Raw genomic sequence first — 23,550 nt, 5'->3', positions numbered from 1 at the left:
CTGGGAGCTGGGATTTCTCCACCCCTGTTCCAGTATTTGCAGACTAGGACATATCTGTGTCTCTGGGAACTCGGTTCAGCATTGCTTTGCTGCTCTTTCAAAACAATCACTAATTCCAGATGGCTGGGGGACAGGACACCCTTTGATCTGACAGCACTCCCATATCTCACAGCTGTGCATGGCTGTATCTGTGCTTACAGTTCTGCATCAGAGATAGGGACTCAGAGCACAGTGGTGCACAGTGCCTGGGAGGCCTGACAGCCACTACCAGCAGCACAAGGCACTCTGGTCTGTGTGTGTGTGTGTGTGTGTGTGTGCCATATTTTCCATACTCCTGAGTACACATGTTTCTAGCAGACAGCAAAAAACCACCATAAGTAATGAAAATAGAACTCAAATTTCTCCACTGCTCATTCAAATATATTTGCCTTTCTTTTAACCCAATCTAATTCTTTCATTTTTCTCTTTAATCATAATCTATAGAATTCAGATTGTGCAACTTGCAGCTATCCATTGATTTTACAATCCAGCTGTCACAAGACTAGGCACAGTATCTCAGGTCATAAGAAATTGCCAATACAAGAGAAAAAAGAGAACAAGACTAAAGTTCTTCCTTCTACTAAATAACATTAATGAGTAACTCTAAGTGTTTAGTCAGAATTTGTTCTGAAAAACCACAGCACTAAAAGAGAATTAAAAGTGACAGAAGACAGACAGCTGTATCTGCCAGAGGACATCACATCAAGATGAGCATGAATGCACCTGTAAAATTACACTTGCTAGAAGGCAGCTTACTAACAAGCTGGAAGGTGAGCACAAAAAAACCCAAAAAAATTATTAATAAATTTTAAAATAGTATGGAATTTTAAGAGTCTTAAAACATTGGAATGGCTGCACTAGCTCAAACCAAAGGTCTTTCAAGTCTAATATTCTTTCCTCAACTGTTCCATTAGCAAACCCCTTGGACAGTTAGCACAGGGTAAGCACATTTGCTGGTGTTCCCTTCTACTCCCCTTAGCTCCAAATATTTTCTGCTCAGGAAATTCCTGAGCTTGAAGAGATTATACATTTATTAAACCCCAACAGAAAACTCTTCCAAGATTTCAAGTTTCAAGTTTCAACTTGAACCTCTCTCATAGTCTTGTCATCACCCTATTTTTTTGCAAATTCTGTAAGTCTATTACCTCTTGTATGAAGAACTGCCTACTTTCTTTGTTTTCCTGGAACTGACTGGTCCTTGTAGCCCAAAAGACTATGAACAGTCAATGCCTATCCATGACCTTATTACCACTGATGAGGCCTGTGCAGTACCCCGTAGCCACTTCTCAAGGCTGAAGAAAGATAATCTAATCTACTCAGTCAAATCTCATATGCAAATTCTTTCATCTAATTATTCCTGTGGCCATTTTCCAAATGCCTTCCAGTCTTAACAGTGTCTTGAATATTAGGGGATCAGAACTGGCCAGAGTCAAGGATTAGGTAAACCATGGATTTTTATGGTGGCATAACTATATTCTCTACATTATTTACTCCTTCCTAAAATATGGTTTGTTTTGTTCATTTCTCCTAGACCCAGAGTTGATGTTTTCCTGAATCTGTGCCCTACAACCCCAAGGTCTTGCTAACAGTGATCATCAAATCTAGGCTCATTAATTTTCATTTTACTCCATGAACATCACCTTACATTTGTCTACTTCAATCTCCACTTGCCACTTCATTGTTTAATCATCCAAGCCTCACTGGAAGTAACAATAATCACTGATATTGCTAATTTGCTTATACAACAAATAGATGTGAAAAGATCACCCTTACAGCTGCTCTTTCCCATTTTTAATCCAACAAAATTTCAGAGGTGAAATTTCAAAAATTTCAAAATTTCTTCCCATCTTACAGCAGCTATTTATAACAGTTTCAGGAAGAAGAAATACAGTCTCTCCAGAAAGATCAGCTTATCAAAGAACTTTTTTTAAAAAATGAACAAAACAGGCAAAAAATCAACAATTTTCTGGTCAGAATCACCTCACATGTACATATAGGCTTGAAATGAAGTAAAACCTCTAGGCATGTACAACAGAAACAAGCCTGTATTTCTAGACTGTGTTGAGTGACTAATATATTTTCTGAGCCTAATTTGTGTATTTGTTTGCCTGGAAAAGAATTGCATCCCTTAAAAAAAATGCACTAAAGATGGCTTGTTGCTTATTTCATAGAGGAGTGCTGCTGTGCCATGTAGCATTTCTGTGGTTCTTAGGCTTCATGGACAGCAAGTAAACAGATTTACGATATTGCTGGAATAGACTGTGGGTCTCATGAGGTGTGACAGCTGTTATTTTACAGTACTTAAGTCAGTGTGAAGTGACAGTCAGCCACCTACTGGAAATGCTACATACAGGCATAAATAATGTGTATCCACAGGAGTCCTGCAGCACATAAATGCAATAATGCAGTCATATACCCTCTTTTAAATGCACTCTCCTTGGAAAATCAAGACTGCTTATTGGGCAGCTGTGATGCTCCGTGACAAATTGCCCATTCTCCATGCTTACCCATTCTTTATGGCACAATCCACCACTTTCAAATATAGTCTTTTTGAGCTTGCAATTTATTCCATCCACATTCTTTTTAGTACACAGATCAATTAAATTACTGTAAATCCACAGATATGAAAATAACTACCTATGTCTTCTTCATTAAAGATCCATACATCAAAAAACACATTATTTTTAACAAATAATAAAACAGTGCTAGTTCCTGATCCACCTTCATCACAACAGAATAAAAAAGTTTTAATAGAAGCACCTGGTACACAGGACATGTCTTGTAACACAGCCAAAAACATTAGCTGAAGCAGGCTGTTAATTTGACACTGGTTCAGAAGGCAGGACCTGACTGAAAAGAGTCAGAACAAGTTCATGATAAGAGTACAATGTCAGGTGTCAAGAAATCCAGCCTCTCCTCATGCTGTATATCAGATTATTTATGTAACTATGCACAACTCAGGTCAGGGCTCAAACGCGTGACTGAATTATGAGCGTGCAATAAGCCACTGTGGGTCTAAGCAGCAATAACTCATGATAACTCCTTGCATTCTCATAGCCAGTGAAGGATACATAAGCTGATGCAAGTACTTTGAATCTGGGCAGATGCAAAACAGTACTTAGAAAGTGAAAATAATACTCAGTTGTCACGGGGATAACTTCATAAAGTGCCCTATGTTGATTTCATTAAGTGCCCATAAGTTGAAATAAATCATTTTATTTTAGCAATTATAAATCTACCTGTGGAGGTATATCCAGCCACTTCCATTATTTCTTACAGGTATTTATTTATCATTTGTTAAAAAGTCTGTTTCCCTCAACACAGAAGAGATTTTGTAAAATATTTACCCTGCTCAGGTTAACCTTCACACTCACCAAGGTACTGGTGTTGGGTTTGGTTGGGTGCAGTTTCAGGTTTGTTTCATCTTTAAGCTTCAAGGTTATCATGCCAAGTGCTGATTAGACCAACTTATTCTGCCAGGGATATTTTTTCCAAAAATTTTTAGATTAAATTTATATCAGCAGATTTAAATGAGATACAATCTGTCAGCATCTGTCTCAGTTTATGCCAAATTAGGTATCATTTGTCCTCCCATAGATGGAATAAAGCAGAAAACCAGTACAAAACCTCATGCTGCACATGAGGCTAACTCAACAGGATATGGGGAAAGACAGGAGGAAATTAAATGGTTTGCACTATTAAAAAAAAACCCAAACCCATTTAAATTGGATTTGCAAAATAAGTTTTGTACGTATGAACTAAAGTCAATTGATAAAAATCTGCAAAGCAAGTAGAAACATAACTACTATAGCCACTGCCAAATGGGGAAAACACAGCAACTGGAGCAGAGTCATCAGTCATCAAAAGCAGAAAAAAAACAGAGGGGAGTACAGTGTAAGAAGAAGTGAGGAAAATATGTGGTTTTGATAGCAATAACATTTCTACCAACAAGCCACAAGCTCTGCATTCAGCTGCCAGCAGAAGCAAGCTATATTTATGCTCCATCTGCAGAGGTAATGATTTAATTTATTTGTACGCAAGTGATAACATCTGCACTCTGCTCCCAGCAACAATGTGAGCCCTTCCTCTGCCCTGCCTCCCCACCTGTCTCCAAATTTGAGCTACCAAGAGGTGGCAGAACCACCCACCCAAGCAGGCATTGGCTGCCTGACAGACTGAAGATCCATATTATTTTAAAACAAATTTCAATGCAAAAATTTACATATTAAAGCAGAAAGACTGAATCAAAGTCATTGTTGGGATTCATTAAGCAATTTGGACAGAAAGCACCTTCTCCCTCAGCTGGAGCTCTGCATGCTCAGCTTTAAAGATCATGGTGCTGCAATGGATTCTCCTGCTTCAACCAGGTGGAATCTGGCAAACGCTGCTACCACACAGCTCCACTTTATAATGTGAGTTCCCTGAAGTGCCTATTGCTGCACAGCAGAAGAGACAGGTATGGTACTACCGCCATGTGGGCATAACACACAACTTGTCATTTAGATCACCACCTAAAATCCTCATATTGAAGGCTAAAAATCTTGCAAGTTCAACATCCTAAAGCAAAATGGGTTAAACTCTATTGCAACCTCGAGACAGCTCACTTCTTCTTTCCTATATCAGTGGGAGATGAACGGCAATAACATCCAACTAGTAACCACTAACACTTCATTTTCTTTCTCATATCTAGATAAAATTTTAGTGATACGTGGTGCTTAACAAGAGTATTCAGTATGGAATTAGAAAAATCTTCATAAGACAGCAACACAAGTATAGCTTCAGGGTGTCTTGATGTATATTATTCAATATTCTATACTTCTGTTTCCTCTAAATCCAGCCTAACTATCTGGAGTAACAATAATAGTCTCTGCTTTTGCTTCTAGCTACCACACATACACTGGCCAGAATTCTTCAGCTTAATACATGAGATGTTACAGCCCACCTAAGATAGGTTCATGATTTCAGCTATTAACACCACCAATCAACAGTGGTCAGTAGTTCCACTGCACCAGTGCCACTGAGCTGTCAGCACCCATTCCCAGCTGCCCGTTGCTGGAGATCAGGTATCAGGCTGAGCAAAGGCGTGTCAGACATCCCTCTCCCCTCATGGATGCCTTGGAGAGGAGCATCAGTTTTTGCCAGCCTAGAGAAACACACAGATCATACACAAGTCAACACAACCCCCAGCACAACCCACCCCTTTTTTTGTGCAAACACACAAAAAAGATATATTAATACCAGGGTCACATTTATTCCTTGGTGGACTGTCCCAGAAGAGCTGCTTGGACAAGACAGTCTGCCATCTCCACCCAGTGTCTGAGAGCCTTGGCAGAATCCTGCAACCATCCCTAGGGACCTGAGCATCTCCACACCATCTTTTGGTGCAACTGCAACCTCAGCAGGAACAATGCAAGCAGTAATGTTCATTTCAGTGCCACTGTAGTTCGTAAAATAGATGCTGTTGAATCACACGCCACTGCGTAACAGGTAACACGCCCCAAATTAAGCTCTGGAGTACGTCACTTCAAAGCAGATTTGTTGGGCTTTGGTATTGGTTTTTTTTTATTATTATTGTGTCCATTTTTTGCTTGATTTTGGAAAAGTTTGTTGTTTTGAAACACTTTTCAAAAAAAGGAACTGGAATCAAGGATGAAGCACAGCCATAGCCTAGAATTGATTCAGACCTGTACCAGGAGTGACTGACAGTCAAGGGATATCACAACTGCAAAGTGGCCTCCACAGAGCTGGTCTCTGCCCATTCCTGAAGGAACAGGTGCCCACAGGACTGAAGCCAGCAGCACGGCTGTGTGAATCACTCACTATCCGAGGGCAGACCAGTCAGCCTCAACCACAACGGCTGCCAGAGCCAAACAATCCTCTGAACAGCGTTTTATCCTGAAAGGAGCCCCATACCTGGCACAGCCGACAAACTCTACACGTGGCTTTTAAGTCCAACAGACACTTCTAATGAGTCTTCAATTTACAAATAATTTTTAAAAACCCCTACATTCCTCACCATAAAAATATAATGCAGATCATACATTGTTTCCAACACTTTTAGTCCTCAAAATCTAGGCTTGCATTATTAAGATGAGTTTGCTTGGGTTCCAAGGAGGATGATTCTAATGAGAAATGGCCAGATGAAACAAACCAAATCCCGAAATTTTCACACCCTCCACCTCTTAAAGATCAGACCCAGAAAACAAGAACTAGCAAGCAGCCTTGTGGATTAGCACAACAGCACCTGACCTTGCCTTCAGAACCTGCGATTCCCTGTGGCACTCCAAGCCTCTAGCACCGGCCACACTGCCCTCACGCCCCTCAGCAGGGCAGAGCACAGACAGTGACCCATCAGCTCCAGGCAGAAGCTCTCAGCTCTTACAGCCCCTGCTTCTCAGAAAAAAAGTCCTTTTGCACAGGCTTGTGTGCCTGCTTTGTTTAAAGGCATAATTTCTTAACTCAAATCCATTCCAAACATTTCCAAAAAAATACAAATCAGGTGAAATTGACCATTTTTTCAGCCCCACTCTTCTCCCTGACAACTCCACCATCTCATTCAGGGAAAATGCAGTAGTCAAAACATTCCATAAAACAAAGCACCACATAAACCACTTCGATTTGGTTTCCCATCTATATCTTGAAGCAAATGATAAAAAAAAGAAAAGAAAAAAGACACATCACACCATTAATTTTCATGTGTTTAATGTAATGGCACTCTAACTTTACAGTACTTTTGTCTCCACTAGATACTGTGTTTCAAAAGTATAATGGGAAGAAAACAAACATATAAAAACCACTTTGATGGTAGTTTCAAAAACTAAATCATTTAGAGTTACATATGCATAAATTACTTTCAAAAAATTGATCAGGATTTTATTTTTCACCCTTATCTAACAAAAACTAATTTTGCTGGATATTTTCATAAGATTTAAAGAGAGATCAAAAATGGCACTTAAGAAACTCTGGAGTCAGGGATGTCATAAGGTTATACCAGGACTTCCGCTGGAGCCTGCCATGAAGCAAACACTATAAATAGGGGAAAGAATGTGCAAGAGCTCCGAATAAGTGAGAAGCACAACATGTTTTGCAAGCCTGTGTTCTGAGGGCCATGAAAGTGAAGACTCTTGGCTGAGGAAAGCCTGCCCGAATTTCCCCAGCTAAGGCCTATTCCAAGTAAACCCATCAACCACAGGGACAGCCATACACTGGTTTCTGCGGATTTGACCTTCGATCGACAACAAAAACAACCAGAAGGTGACTTGGAGAAGCCCATAGAAATAATGGAAAGCATTTGTTGTTTTTCCCATGATAAGTAATTAAGAGAAATAATATGAAAGCAAGTTAAAATAGACTAGGCAGAGTTTTTTAAAGGTGGATCAGCTATAAAAATAGCAACACTACTGGTTTTCTTATCAGTTTCATACTTACACTTTAAAGAGATCAGGAAAAGATGTACACTTTGCACTAAGTTTGGAGCATTCTTAAGAGGGGAAACTAGTCCAGAAGCAGCCAGGACCCTTATTTTCACCCTTAAGTTTAGCCTGAAAGATTGTGGACTTATATAGTCACTTAAATGACTTGAGTTTTTGGGGTGAAATGTGTTTCGTAATTGATAGTGTTCGTTTTAGCTTTCATTCCCTTTAATTTAGAGTTCAGGAAGGGACCTAAGTGAATTGATCATTCTACTATCTTTTTTTTTTTTTTTAATTAAGAAAATATTCACTCAACTAAGAAAGGCATTAATATTTTACCTGTGCATCCCGGTTCTAGAGTTGCCTCCTACCAAAGGACATTCACAAATACTCTCATGTTTAATACTTAATCTTTGTGAGAGAAAGTAATTCATAACTTCAAGTTAATAATTTGTTCACTTGGATGCCTATATGATATAAACTGGGCAGATAGTTTGATTCATGCACAGGACTAATGGAGTATGTTAAAGAAAATAAATGCGGGAATCTACAGAAAAGTACAACTTTTGCTTGAATCATATATTAATTATACAGAAGAAACAAAAATCTCTACTTACACAGAAAAGGGTGAAAAAAACAAACACACTAAATCCAGCACTTTTCTTACTGTAAGAATATTGCACATTCCGATAATGTTGCACAAATTACTGGCTTTTAATAAAAGACCATATATGAGGTATTAGTCTATTAATAAATAAAGAACACGGAAAAGGAAAAGCACTTAATATAGCGCAACAATCCATTCCAAGGACTAGGCAATGAAAACAAGTGATAATACGTACACTGGAGGGGAAGGCCAAAGTTCCTTAACAAATAGGCAGCTTTCAATATCTATCCAAGAAGCAAAGGGTTAAACCTCTTAATAAAGATTTTAAGAAGTCAAAGCCTATTTAGAACACTGCTAGTTAAAATGCTTATTTTGCTCATGCAATCAACCTGAAAGGTAAATTCTTACTTCCCAGTTCTAAAGGGACAGCCAATTTAACAAACTAAACCTGTATGATTAGTCAAACAGAAGATACTAGTTAAACTAAGCTACAACAGAACTCTTTGATTGACATCAGCTGAAGTATTTGGGGATTTTGTTGTGCAGCAATTTCTGGTGGTTTTTTCTTCCTTTTTAGTTTTAAGTATATATTTTATACTTGTTGTGAGTTTCCATGGTGCTAAAACCAATACCCATTAGTGCTGTCCTTATTAGAAGTTTCCAGCCCCACAAGGCATTGGATGAATACAAGGATTGCAATTTTCAGTTTTACTCTGTGGTTAGGCTAAGAATTTACCTCTCAAATCACAACACTGAAAAAATTCCTACTGACAGGTAATAAATCTGCCAATCTAAACACTGTAGCTTTTACTAAGGCCCTTTCAGGAACACCATTAATCTGTAGACAAGCTTACCCTATTCAAGTTCCTAAGATCTCAGAGGGATATTTTAGTTTCATAAAGTGAGTCACAAAAAGTACATTGCACACGTGGTAATATTGTAAGAATAAAACAAGAGTGTTTTGGGTGTGCCCTTCCAAACCTTGTCAGAGAGATATTTGTATTGTGGAAGGAGGGGGAAAAAAAACCAAAACAAAAACTTTGTGTGCACACAAACTTATGTACATGAATATCCCTATGTCCCCTAAATAAGTAAAGGGTTATTCAAATCCTAAGATCATTTCAGGCCAATTCAGAAATGAAACTAATTCCTACATCACTCACAGTCTTCACATATTCCCTTGCTATTTTCCAACTTCAAAAAGTAAGGTTTTTACTAATACTTTTGCAATGCTAGAGAGAGTAACAAAGACCCAGGGAAGTTATATTTCTGCTGCTATTTTGTGTAAATTATGTAATTTGCACAGTAAATCTGTATCAGGTAAAAACTGCAAGTGCAAACTTGGAAAGAAATGATTAAAAAAAAGCAGCACATCAAAATTAAACTATCTCCTCTGCTTCAATCCACACACAAGTAATTCAATCAGTCCTGAAGTGGCTTACATGAAAAAAATTATATTACATTTCTGAAATGAAAAATATATATCTTGTGTTCAAATTCAGGGAAAGTGTTTACTAATCTGAAATATATATAATTTTTTCTGTCACATGAGATTACTTCTCTCCCATTCTAAGTAGTTGTTGACACATTTACTTCCCAACAGCATGTTGTTTCTATTCTGAAGATTAATTTCATCTACAACTTCTTTATAGTAGTTTAAGTGTTTTTTAGAAAATACAGTTCAGAGAATTTCTTCCATGTTAGCACAAAACCAAGAAAGATTATGAAGATGTTGAGTAAAGAAGAAAAGTTTAGAAAAAAGTAAACATTATTGTCCAGAGCAGTCGGTGTATGTGGTAACCATGTTTCCTCGTCTCTGAGTGACAGTCCTGCAGTGCTTGCTGGATCCATGAAACCTGGCATCAGTTCGCACCGCGTGTCTGTGTGCATTTTCAAAGTCACTGAAGGAAAACATTTTTTCCATATTTTCAAACACATCATCAAACAGTCCACCTCCAAAAGAAAACTCTTGGAAAGAACGTCTTTGCCGGTTATGAGCCTCCCGATGACCTCGGAAGTGATTTTCAAAGTGCTTTTTTGACCGCGAGTTTTGACTGAACAGGTCAAAGTCTTTGAAGAGATCGTCAAAGTTGAAATTAAATGACTGATGGAATGGACTTCCATTACTTCCTCTTCCTCCGTGACGACCAAGCTGATCATATTCTCTTCGTTTATTCTCATCTGACAATGTTTCATATGCTATTTATGTTTAAAAAAAAAAAAAAGAAGTTACAGTTCATTTCCATTCAAAACACCAGAAAAAAAAGAAAACCATACACAAACACAAAGAACAGCAGCTTTCTCTCCCACTCTTCCTGAACCGAAGAAATTTCAAACAAGACTTTCATTCAATGTTCGAGCCCAATCAAGAGCTCTACATTTATTTACCTTCTCCAAACCAAAATAAACTGCATCAAAATAGGTACTTACAATAACAAACACAGCTATATTATGAGGATAGGTGACACATAATACAACACAGTTTAACTACCAATACATATTAGCATTTAGATTTGAAACAAAATAACAGTGAGAGGTGGTGATCAGAAAGCCTGAAGGTGGAAGGATGAGTTAGATGTTCTAAGGACCTGCTGCACTCCTATCACAGAAACACAGGGCAACATCTGCAAAGCTACTTGCCAGCCAGCAAGTTCCAGCTACACCAGTTACAAGCAACAACATAAAAACTGAGGAAATAAAGAAAATTAATTTCACCATGTGTCAATTCTCCATTTTTCACAAGTTCACACAAGTTCAGCAATAAACCTAGATTTCGTGACTGGATATACCCAAAATGAAATTAGATTTCCCTCCAATCTTTGGTTTAGAACTACAGCTACTGGTATTCCAAGGCAGAAACTCTGATAGAAAATACACCCGTTCTGATAAGAAAATATTTTAAAAACTCATTTTCTTACCTGTCAAAGACTTGCAATTATTCTATATAATTCAACATTTAAGAGTTCCTACTTCCTCCTGTAGTAGGTGCTAACAACTGCAGTGAGTATCTAACGAGGCTGTGACTCCCTTTCTTTATATTACTAACAACTTTTCTTTCAAAACAATTCTTCTGCAGACAAGAAGGTAAAAGCCAGATATCCCATTTAGCTTAGTTAAGAGAACTACACAAATTGATGGATGCTATACCTGAGTCTACAGGGAACAGAAGTGGGTATACCTCATTTTTCAGCAAGTCTTTCTGTTCTTGATTATCCACTTCCACCATTTTATCACCCAATACTTATAAGTATTATAAGTTATATTTGTTAGTTTAAGTTAGACATGACCTCAGTCTCTACTCTAACCTCCTGCTCAAAGTAGGGTCAGTTATGAGATCAGACTAGGCTAGTCAGCGCTTTACCCAATCATTCCTCAAAAGTGCCAAGGCTGGAGACTGTACAACCTCTCTAGGTAATTTGTTCTAACACTGGCCTGTAGAACATAATCACAGAATTGTTAAGACTGGAAAAGAATTCTGAGATCCTCCAATCCAACCATCATCCTCAAGGTGAAAAAGTTTCTCCCTATAACCACTTGAACCTCTTTCACCTGCTGTCTATTGTATTTCCACCATGACCCACTGAAGCACCCTGCTGTGTGTTTTCTAATAATCTCCCCACAGTTACTGCAAGGTTGCTGTTAGGCCCTCCTGAAGCCCTGGTAGTAATCCTGAGCCAGATCTTATGAAACAGATCCTAGGGCTAAAGCTGTCCTACGACCAAGTATTTTTTGTGAGAAGAAGAATATGCCAAAAGCCTAATAAGCAGAAATGCATAAACTGTGTAAAAGGCCTTCCTATGTGCAAGAACACAGAAACAAAGAAACAACTCAGATTTTGATGCATTATATCTGACAGCACTTAAGTGGAATTAAAAAAAAAACAAACCCTGTATACCTCTTATTCAGTAAAAACAAAATGCACTTACATTCTAGATATAAGACATGTATCAAATTATGACCATAGACAGTATATATTACCTTCAGCAATTTCTCTAAATTTTGCTTCTGCTCCAGGACTCTTATTTTTGTCAGGGTGGTATTTCATAGCCAGCTTGTGAAATGCCTTCTTAATCTGGCGGTCAGATGCATTTTTTGGAACTCCTAAGATATCATAATAGCTCTCTGTAGCCAGAATTAATTCCGTTATCATTAAAATGCAGAGAGCAAATGTGAAGACAGATTGTGTAGTGGCCATTTCTCCAGTTCCTAAAAAGAAAAGGAAATATACATGAAGAACAAGTTGTTTTACATTCCACAACAAGTTAGTTACGGCTGTAGGCTGGCAGAGGAAGACCAGCATGTCACAAGAGTCAGTGCCAGACTTGTAAGCACACTGCTTTACACCTGTCAAACTCCCTTACGCCGTTTTCATATTCACAAAAGACGTAAGTGAAAACACTGCAAAGCGACATTTCATATACATAACAACGACTTTAGTGTTTGTCTTTGTTTTACATTTCACTGATCAGCGTCATAAGAAGTTGCAAAAGTAAATACACAGCACATTTCATTGCATCTAACATTTCACACTGCCATACCTGAGCTAGCTTTACATTAATCTTGAGTTCTAGGACCCCAAACAGAGTAGCTCCGACCAGTAGTGACCCTGCTGGAAGACCAAGTGACTGATTAGCTGGTACAACAACAGGAGCATGAAAATACAACTGGCCTAGAGATGACTGTGAGGTGCAGGAAGACAAGACTATCAGACACTCATGCTCAGCTTCAGTTTGTTTAACTAAGGTGAACATAATAAAAAGCAGACCATTCACTTCCAGAGTTCAGCCAAGTAAAGCACACTTTCCTCTATTTAACAACAGGCTGGCTTAGCTCATCTGCATATCAGATTGCTTTATAAAGGAAAACACCTACCATATCTTTGATATCAAAGAATTAATCTGATAAATACCACTGCATAGAAAGGTTTACATATGAAACCCTCAGTGTTAGAACTGAAGGCAAAAATACATCTTTTATACAAGACAAGTATCTTCAAAAATAATTAAAGCTCTTAAAAAAAGCTGTAATTTTTTTTTTGAACAACTCATCTGTCAAAAAAATATATTTTGAAACAAATATATCAGAACTTAGGGGAAAACTGTGGCATATATAATGACTTAAAGAAACAGTTCCACATAGCCACATGATGTCTTATGATTTTCATGAAGGACAGAGTGAGCTGTTCCTGCTAGAAGATGAGGACAGATAATATGTCTGTGCATATTATATTTAAAAACACAGAGTGCAGAAAGGCAAACACAGAGTACATTCAAAGACAGAATGCTGGCTGACACCTGACCAGAAGGATGTACAACAAGACCCTAAACATTCCACATGTAACATGTCCCCCCCATCAGATTACACTGATTTAAATGTACTGTAAGAACAACTCATGAGACAATTGGTGTTACTTTCCTGAAAGCTGAATAAACAAACTTACAGTCTGAGCACCATTAAAGTCAGAACACTTTTGCTAGCCAGCATGGGACCCAAAATTTGTCAGGCAGAATTCAAAACCTTTGAATACCTAATACACATGAAAATTAAACATTTATGTGAAAGTCAATTCCCTCTAAACAAAATTTAAAAAGCAAGAACCAAAAATGGAAAAAAGAATACCATTTCCAATAGGCAAGTCAGGGGGCTAAAATGAATGCTGTGAGACAAGAGCAAAAGGCCTGCAAGATTAATCTACCCATGCCCTCTTAAGCATTTATTTGGCCAGCAGCCTGAATGATATCAAGTGTTAAGGGGCAGCAGTTGAAACAAATTGTATTTTGATCAGTGTACTTAAATACCAAATGGATAGTTTGTTCCAATATTCACCATGCACAATATCAGACATATTTTTAGTACCAAGTTTTCCCACATACCTTCTCTCACCACTTCAGTAACCTGAAATTTTACGACTTGGGCACTAAGAACCACACACATATATATCCTTCCATGCTTTAAGGGCTTTCTTTCTGTTAGTACTTTATAGATGCAGACTTACGTGTTCATCTCACATATGTGATTGTTTTAATTTGCTTCATTAGCCCACACCTGCATCATGCTTGCATAATCACCTGCTGCACTCTCTTAAGGTCAACCATCCTACTTCTGCTACTGAACATTGAAAAGAGCTAAAAGGAACAGCTCATGTCCTCCACTAAGAAAGAGCAAACCCCTCTTTCATAACCCATGAGAGCCGGAGATCATCAAGTTAGTCCTTCAGGTTTTCTGCTCTGGCTCACCATCTCAACTTGTATTATTTCTGATAACAAAACACACCTGATTTTGTTTTCCTACAGTTCTTTACATTAGGAGTTCTGCAATGAAGTTCTTTGCTATATTTGATTTCTAAAGCACAGTAAAAAAACGGGACTTAAGTTTCACAATCTTTTAAACTAGCAAACACATATTTAATGCTGCCCTTGAACAAATCAATCAAACTCAAATTTAAGAATAAGATGTAAATAAAAACAAAACACAAATAAAACTCCAGTATAAGCAGCATTTTAAACTTCACAGTTATCAGAGAGAGCAAGTCTTATATTTAGATACTGTCAATTATTCAATTTACTTTTTAGAAAACACCTATTTTATATGCTGTCAGTATCTTAGCGTTGCGACTGCCAACGACTTCAGCCTTGCCATTCCAAACTATTTTTACAATCCCTTTCAAAATAAAGTCTCTTAAATACTTTTTTTTTGCTTATGTCTCTTCACCCTGTGTTTCTCAATCAAAAAGGGACACGTAAGTTGCACTTTCCAGGTCATACACTGCAGCTACTTAAACCACCTTCCCGAATTCAATAAATTCTGTACACGTTAAGCTCATGCAATAATGAGCTCTTCTAATAATTATCTGTGTACTTAATTTAGGTACATCTATCAATGAAGTAAGAGACCTTAGGTCACATAATAACTATTTAATTCTGTGGGGTGAGTAGGTACAGATCTCAACTACTATTCACCTTTGTACAAGAAGTGCACTGTCTAATGTTTATCCAAAGTACTGCAGTAGTAATAACAATCAGTTCTTCATTTGTTTAACAACAGCTGCACAATGAAGGGATGTTTGAGGATGATGCACCAAGAATAAAACCTGTCAGATTTAGAAAATAAGAAGCTACTTCATCTTGCAACACAAATACCTTATTCCATCCTTCTTTGAAAGTAGTTAAGCAAAATCTTAGATAAATGCTTATATTCAAAGTCTCACGTACTCAGAAAACACGGAGCATCACTAGAGTTCTGCTACTGCTTTCATTACAGAATTGCTATACACTAACCTGTGGAATGCTCACGTCCTGTAATTATTTCTGCAAGTAATTTTCTAATAGTAATAAAGTTACCGAGGTCTTCCCTCGGTTCTCCTACCACGACTAATGTGATGAGTAAGCAAGTCTTCCAATCTTCAAGCAGCTACAGGCAAGTCTGTCAAGCGGAGGGGCTTGTACTTGTCTTGGCCTCTCCTATACTGACTCGAAAGCAAATATAGAAGAAGGTTTCTGAATCTTGCTCTGGAGCACAGGGAAACGAAGGAATCAACCTGACACCACCCTGCCTATACAGACCCTGAAGACCTCGCTGGAGCCGGACCGCACCATCGGGTGGGGCCAGGCCAGAGCTGGGCAGCCGCTAACAGCCACATTCAGCGACGCTCTCCCACTCCAGCGCAGCCAGCCTGGGAAACACCACCGCAACGCGGCCCAGAGAGGCCCAAATTCCAAATAAAAGCTCCGCACCGAGCCTCAGCGGCCCCTCTCTGCGCTCCCCCGCCTGGTTTCCCACGCTGCCCCCAGCTTCCCAGCGCCCCCCTCCCGACCCGTCCGCGTTCGCCTATCACTCCACCCACTTCAGCAACCTTCCACTTTCTCAGAGCCCTCACCCGGCGGCCGCGGCCCTTCCCCGCCGTGCTCACCTCAACACCGGCCCCGCTTCCCCGCCGCCCCTCAGCGTCGCCGCCGTCGTTCCCGCCCGCCCGCGCCCGGCGCTCGCGCAGTCCGGCCCCCTGCCGTTCCTACACGAAGCGCTGCGCCATTGGTCGCCGGGGGGCACGTGACGCGGTGCACGCGACAGGTCGCAACCTCGGCGCCGCCGCCACCCGCCGCTGGGGGCGCTGTGGGGAGGCGGCGCCGCCGCCGGCCCGGCCCGGCCCGGCCCGGCCCGGCCCGGCCCGGCCCAGCCCAGCCCAGCCCAGCCCAGGTCAGCCCGCCCAGGTCAGCCCAGCTCAGCCCGGCCCGGCCCAGCCCAGCCCACCTCAGCTCAGCCCGGCCCGGGTTGGCCGCCATGCCGCGGTACTGCGCAGCCACCCGCTGCAAGAACCGCGGCGGCCAGAGCGCCAAGGACAAGCGCAAGCTCAGCTTCTACCCGTGAGTGGCCGCGGAGCGGGGCAGGGCCTGGGTGAGCGCTGGCCGTGGCGGCAGTGGGGCGCTCCACCGCGGAAGTAAATGGCCGAAAGACTCAGCGGCACGGGTGGACCACGCTGGTGGTCGCCTTGGAACCCCGCCTGCTCCCGGGGGGCTGGAGGGAAAGGTCGCTGACCCCTGGGGGAAGGGAAGGTATAGGGAATAAAGAGCGGACAGCTGAGGTGTAATTGCACACACCGTCCCTCGCACAGGACAGACGGACAGACGGAACTTGGGTTAGGGGGCGATGACACGGCAGCGTCTAAGGACTCTGGAATAGGTGCAGAGGGTCCGTGAAGTGAAGAGCAAGGAGATTCGACTGAAAAATAAAATTTGCACTTCTGACTCTGTTTCGCTGCTGCCTCTGTGGAAGCGATGTTCCAGCAGGGCAGGCACTAGGGGAGGCTTTGGCTTAATGGTGAAATGCCTTGTGTATTGCGGTTTACATGCCAGGAGAAGGGCCAGGAAGAGTTAAGCTAGTAAAGATAAAATGATTCCTTAAAATTAAACTTTACCACTAGAATTATTACCTTACCTGTGCTGTGAACAGAGGCATTGCTTGTTGTTAGGAAGCAGCTGAGTTAGCTGGATCTTAGCTACTTCGGTTGCCAAAACCAGTTTATGGTGGCTGCATTGTGCTGTGCAGACTCTGCATGGACCAGTCACCATCCCAGGCCTGCAGTAACCTCTGCCCTGTTGTGGTTATGTGGCTGTTGCTTCCCAGGATGATGAGTTATAAACAGTATTTCACAATCCTGAGAGAAACATAGTGCAGGTAACTAAATATGAATGTATTTGTGTAGAATAAAAGTATGGAACTGTTTGTCAACAGAAGCAACTTAAGAAAAATTTGAAAAATCAATTTCACAATTAGCCTCAAAATCTGTTTTGGTAAAATTTATACCTCAAACTAGGTTTCCTTTCAGTTTCTGATTAGTCATAGTTATTCCAATATCAGGAAGGCGGTGTAGGAAGACCTACAGGAAGACCGCTTTGAAAGAAATTTTATTTTAGATTGAAGGAAAGCTTATTTCCCTGGCACGTTTCTAACATGGAATGCATCATAAAACAATAAGGAAAATAATTTCTTTTCCCTTATGCTTTAGAGAGCATGCATGTCACATGGATAATCAAAACAAATTTGAGCATTGAGACATGTATACATACATATTCAAATGTATGGCATCAGTATGGAGATGATTGCCAAAACTTAGCTGGTGTATCTAGCCTTTGAGTTGTGCTCCATTCTGAGTTTCATGCTCCTGTAGAAGGGGTTTGAGATTTGATTTATAGATTCTCTTGCCTTATATTAGTGACTACTGCTGACATGAATTGCAAGTTTTATTCCCTTGCCTCTTACCACCACCGAAGTCCTCTGCTGCTCTGTGGTTGGGGTCTGAGCCCCTTCCAAACCCTTTGTCACCTAATCTCAACTGGCCTAACTGCTCTTCTTTGTTTTATTTCTTCACGTCTTTGACTTGGGTAATGATGCAGCTGCTAAATAAATTCTGTCCACTTCCTCTTTCCATTTCCCCTTCTTTTGTGTCTTGTTTACACTAGAGAACAGATTCTGTTGATTAGTGAGGAGTTGAAGCATGAACAGGTTTTAGCAAAGTTGCCTTTAAGCTAAAATAATAACTTTCACTATCAGACCCTTCTCTTGCTACAGATTATTTTATTTTCCATCTGAAGCTGGTTGAGTCTGGGTAGAGCAGTGGGTCCTGTGTTGTGAGGGTAACTGCAGTGGGAGCAAGTGTTCCCAAGGCCTTCTTGGAGAGGGTGTGAGTCATGACATGGCCTTCAATGAAAGGAAGCCATCGTCTTCCCGGGAGACTTTTTTTGACCTCTGTAGTGACAGCCAGGCTAAGCTGTGTTACCGAGGACCATGCTCTGTCATACATGCAATGCTGCCTCTGGGTGTACATGATCTAAGCAGACAGGATTTGAAAAGCCTGAACCTCTAACTTGTTCTTCAGAGGTTACTGTGTTCTTATTCCTTGCATTATTCCTTGCATTCCTGCAGATACACAGAGCTGGGTGCATCAAACGCCTGCTCTGTTTCCTTGGTAATTTGAAGACTTACATGGCAACAAATTCAAAAGATTGGGGAAGGGGTAAAGGCATGCACCTTTATGCTGTGAATTTCAGCACTCTTCCTCTCAAAATCACCTGAGTTTGCAGTTTTGGAACACGGGGCTTGTGAAAGAGTCTGCTGCTATGTGTGGCTTTTGGAGGAAACCTGCAGCTTCCGGGATTTGAGGGTGCGGTTACAGAAGCGGAAATTTTCACTTTGTAACTATTGTTGCTCATGATGCTCAGGAATATTGATTTCTGAACAGTAGTCACTTAACAGTGCTCAGAATTCAACTTATGGTTTGAATGACACATATGTATCATATGTGGTTATCTGCTAGAGTTAAAGTAAAATTGCTATGCACCAGAGAAACATTTCAACTACATTTCAAATACCCTGATACCTGACTGAGAAGAGGTGAGAGACAAGAGTGGTCTGAATGTTCATGTTCCTGTTACCATCACTTCTTGACTGTGCATGCATCATAATAAGCCTTTAATTTCCTTTTCATTTGTGTATTGCCTGTCATTAAGTAAATTACATGTTGTCACACATGTCATACACTTTCTTTTTAATTTAGTTCTCTTTCTGATGTCTGACCATTTTGCATGTATTTTTAAAGTCAATTTTTTTTTCTATGAGGCTGTATACTCATAATTTGCCTTTTCAGGTAGGTTAGATGATGGAAAACTATAAAATGTGATGTGGGCTCCTAACACTGTGAGAAAGTTTAATTGCTGAAACACAAAATATAGGAATGCTTTGCATTTGCATGCATTTACTTTTTGAACAAAATTTAAAACCTGTATTGGAAATATTTGCATCGCCAAATTATCTGATAATCCAAAGAGGGGCATGTATGAGGTACTCTGTTAAACAGAAAATACTAGTTGTGTCTAGAAAGACAAATAAGCCCAAGAAATACTATTAATAAAATGAAGACCAGTCTTAACTTTGTTTAAATTATGTCTCAGTATTTCATCTCCCTTCAGCAGAACGGCTTTCTGAGCAAGTGTTGTACGATCAAACCTTTCAAAACATCTTGGCCATGGATTCTGAAACCCTTGGCTACTAGAAATCAGAAATTGTGCTTCTGAATTCCAGAGAAAATACCCAACTAGAAATAATGTATATAATGATTGGATTAACATGTACATGACATCCAGATAAGCATTTAATACTTAAAATTTTTTAAAAAAATTTACTGTAATCCTTTCTAAAGGAAGGCTACCTTCTAATATTCTTATTTAAAACAAAGAAAGACAACAATAACAGGGGGTTCTGTATATTTTCTTGTTTGTCTTTTCGACGGCTTTAAAAAGATTCTTTTCGGCGATGGAGAGAGACGGGGAGACTGACTTGGTGATCAGAATTCTATTTTATTGTGGGATACAAGCGCTGATATACTATTTTAGGGAGACTAGTAATGTGTACTACAATGATGAGGTTAAAATCACATACACAAACTTATGCATATAACAACATCTCTTGCTTGCAGAGTTTAATAGGATTTTCTTTTTCCGGTAAACCTGTCTGATTAAATCTTCTTTCTAGATCTAATTTCTTTCTAGATCTAATTTCTTCTATCTAGATCTAATTTTCAAAGTTCCGTTTGCATTACCAAGGCATTTTGTCTATCAATTCTCTTGTGCTAATAAGGTCCAAAGTACTCTGTGTCTCGTGCACCCCAACAGATTCCCACTTCATGACAAAGAGAGACTTGAGAAATGGTTGCGGAACATGAAGCGGGATTCCTGGACTCCAAGTAAGCACCAGCTCCTCTGCAGTGATCATTTCACCCCCGATTCCCTGGACGTGCGGTGGGGGATACGCTACTTGAAAAACACCGCTGTGCCAACCATTTTCTCTTCCCCAGATGATGAGGTAATCTATTTCTATCCTTATTTTGTTTTGTAGTATGAAGCTAACCAACTATTGATGTTATACAGATTGTCTAATCTGTCAGATAATTATATTTTATTTAAAAAATAGAATTCCTGTCCATCAATACAGTTTGTCAGCTGGGCTGACACAAAGCATGTGATTCCATAATGTAAAGGAAGAACAACTTCCCCTAGTTTGATTGGAGGTTCAATATCTTTTTTTAACTGGAGATTGCAGAAGCATTTACTATAGAAAATGTTAAATTTCTTATGAGAATAATTACTGTATTTCGTGTCCAAATTCCCTAGAGTTTGAAAAAATCCCTCAATAAATCAAATAAAAAACTCCAAACCACAGTAAGAAAAAAAAAAAAAATCTAGAAACCCAAACACTACTATTGCTTTTACAGTTTTAAAATAGTATTTTTAAATGTAGAGCCTGAAGCAAAGTTGTGAAAGATGCTTACATGAATTCTTGGGCCTCTGATGTAATTTTTAAGCAGTGCTCATCTAAGTTAGTCCTTTTGCAATACCGTGCTATGAAATGAGATCTGCCTAATTTTTTAATACTCAGTGATTTTCTTCTTACAAGGTGGTGATTTTCTTTTTTGTTTTTTTTTTTTCTCCTCCAGGAAAAAGATTCTTCTCAGAACAGTTCACAGCAGGTACAGAAAAAAGACCAGGAAGAAACAAATGTTGTGTCAGAGAAAGTATCTGTACCACTTGAACCTTGTACACCAAAGAAAAATTCTGTAATTGCACAAAATGTAGAGGAAAAAGCAGAAGAGGTTTGCTCAACTGCACTGAGTGAACCTTTACAAATTCAAAACCTGCAGCTTCCACATGAAGGTGGCTTTCAGGCAGACCATGTCATCCTTGACAGTTCATCTAGGCAGTACATACATCAGCCTAATCCTATTCTAATGACAGCAGCAGCCCAGAGCATGGAGGCTACTGGTGCTCATACTTCTGTAGAGCATTCAGGAGGTTGTACAGCTACAGTCCTGCAATTTACAGACCCTTACTGCTTGAATTCATCTCTGAAACTGAGCAGTGCTTTAGGATCTGTTACTGACTATGCAGTTGAGAATTCTGTCCCTCATGTGGTCTGTTCTGAAGTGCAGACAAGTGAAGATGCAGTTTTACTGAGTACAGTCACACAAACTATTGAACAGTTCAGTGGAACTGAAGAGTCTGTCATTGCTATTATTATGCCAGCTGAGAGTCCTGAAGAGCCTGAAAGAGTAAATACTTCTTGTCTGCCTGTTAAGGAAGAGTTTCTTGACATAGAGGAGACAGAAGTGATTGAATATGATGGAAGTGAAATACTACAGACTGAGCATTCATACTGCAAACAAGACATAGACAGAGATCACCTTTGGCAAAAAATTTCAAAACTGCACTCTAAGGTAACTTTACTTGAAATGCAAGAGATAAAAACTTTGGGGAGACTCAGGTCCTTGGAAGCTCTTATTAGACAATTGAAGCAAGAAAACCTGCTTTCTGAAGAAAAGCTGAAGTTGGTAGAAAACTACTTTACAACACTTGAAGTGACTATGATACAGTAAAAGCTTTCAGTTGATGGTTCCCAAATATCTTTTTAACCACTTTGACTGTACTTTTGGACAAATTAACTTTTTTCCAGTTGTAGTATTTTAAACATCTAATGAAAATCATGTGAATACTTAAAAATGTTACATCAAACTAAGCTAAATGGTAGAATGTTGTCTGTAAAACATGACTGGCAAGTAAAATTAAAAAAAAAAACAAATTGGGCGAAGTTTTCTTAAATGTGTGAATCAAGTCAGTAAAAGATAATTTAACCCTTTCTTAGCTGCAGGCTTCTCTGAAACATGCAATGCTTGCATTGGGGACAGCAGTAGAATGGACAGAATAAGCATACAGGATGAACGATTATATATGTACATTGTCATGTGCATTGTCCAGTGAGGTCAAAATTGCTGTTTAGTTTTCTGTTTCTATAACAATTCTTCAGATAGTTTTTTGTATGCTTTGATCTTATTAAAATTGTTTCTGCATAAAGGGTGTTTTCTTTCATTTGTTTCTAGAAACAAAAATTCTCATAAGAATACGGTTCCAGTGGACAGGCCCATCTCATTTTTCATTTTTTTTGTTGTGATTCAGCTCAAGTGGAACGCAATCTTAATCACAGATGTATTTGCTAGTTAGTAAAAAGGAAAGCTCTATTTAGTGAGTGCTGTCTGCACTGATCCTGTTCCAGCCTACAGCTGGGTAATGCATATACCCTTAATAATACATTGAAGGAAACAATGTTCTGCAGAGCAGGTTGCTAGTGAAAGTAGCAGAATTTTACTTTGCAAGAAACAGAATTACAAAACTAGAAATTTATTCCCTTGTCCTGATTTTATTAACTATTTCTAGAGCATGGGTTGTCACTATAGTAGACAGATACCATAATTCATTTCAAGGAAAATTATTTGCTTAAATACCTTCTGCTTATTCTGTCAGTGTGCCTTGCTGTATGCTCTAGTACAGTGAAAAAGTCCTAGATTGTCTGGTTCCTGACTTGACATCATAGCTGTGCTGGGTGATCCTTGTTACACCCCTTCCAGCTGAACTCTTGTAGTGTATTATATTCTACAACCATTAGATTGTTTGAGGATGTTTTTCTTTATTCAAAATGGTGTCATCCCCACCACCAGAAGTTCAGTCTAGGATTGAAGCAAAGGGTTCCTTTTCAATATTATTTATATTGTCTTTTACACGCTTCCTAAACTGTTCTGGTAATCTTTTCATAAGGAATTGAGAATCAGTTCACACTAGCTACAAAGCTGGCCTTCAACTAGATAATAAGTTCCAATTTCAAAATTTTTGAGACTTGGAATATCTTGAAGTGCAGAAGTTGGGCTGCTAAAGCACAGTGCTGTAGGAGGTTAGTCTGCATTAGTAACCACTGGATTATGCTTGCTTTGTCCTGCAACTCCTTAACTTCTTTCAGCTTGAAGCACAGGCTGTTCTTGGTAAAATTGCTAAAGGACAAAGGTCCCTTACAATACAGTGAGTTATTTACCATGTCTCTGACTCACTCATTTTGCCCTCCCTGGAACAAGAGAACATTCCTGTTCTGCCTTGTGTGCTATGAAATCACAAGGGGTGT

At 39.5% G+C, this 23,550-nt stretch overlaps 2 protein-coding genes across 12 annotated transcripts; one reads left to right on the top strand and one right to left on the bottom strand.

Annotated features, from left to right (window-relative positions):
- Positions 1-6,724: 6,724 nt before the first annotated feature.
- Positions 6,725-16,357, bottom strand: DNAJB9 (DnaJ heat shock protein family (Hsp40) member B9). 11 transcript variants are annotated; one of them, XM_066550459.1, is made up of 5 exons: positions 16,306-16,357; positions 15,424-15,527; positions 12,597-12,667; positions 12,037-12,264; positions 6,725-10,257 (listed from the first exon to the last, which is right to left on the bottom strand). In XM_066550459.1, the coding sequence occupies exons 4-5, from the start codon at positions 12,251-12,253 to the stop codon at positions 9,827-9,829; spliced, it is 648 nt and encodes a 215-aa protein (XP_066406556.1). In that variant the 5' UTR covers positions 12,254-12,264; positions 12,597-12,667; positions 15,424-15,527; positions 16,306-16,357; the 3' UTR covers positions 6,725-9,826. The 11 variants fall into 11 exon arrangements, with proteins under 11 accessions (XP_066406556.1, XP_066406559.1, XP_066406555.1 ...); XM_066550462.1 differs by lacking the exon at positions 16,306-16,357 and adding an exon at positions 15,968-16,008 and having other exon boundaries at positions 15,336-15,527; XM_066550458.1 differs by lacking the exon at positions 16,306-16,357 and adding an exon at positions 15,968-16,008.
- THAP5 (THAP domain containing 5) lies at positions 16,255-22,454 on the top strand. The gene is made up of 3 exons (XM_066550457.1): positions 16,255-16,418; positions 20,223-20,412; positions 21,044-22,454. Exons 1-3 carry the CDS (start codon positions 16,336-16,338, stop codon positions 21,977-21,979), a joined length of 1,209 nt encoding a protein of 402 aa, XP_066406554.1. The 5' UTR covers positions 16,255-16,335; the 3' UTR covers positions 21,980-22,454.
- The last annotated feature ends 1,096 nt before the right edge of the window (positions 22,455-23,550 follow it).

This window comes from Molothrus aeneus, chromosome 5, assembly GCF_037042795.1.
Source record: "Molothrus aeneus isolate 106 chromosome 5, BPBGC_Maene_1.0, whole genome shotgun sequence".
NCBI classification, from domain to species: domain Eukaryota; kingdom Metazoa; phylum Chordata; class Aves; order Passeriformes; family Icteridae; genus Molothrus; species Molothrus aeneus.
Note: the sequence above shows the minus strand (reverse complement) of the source record. Positions and strands in the feature narration are given on the sequence as shown.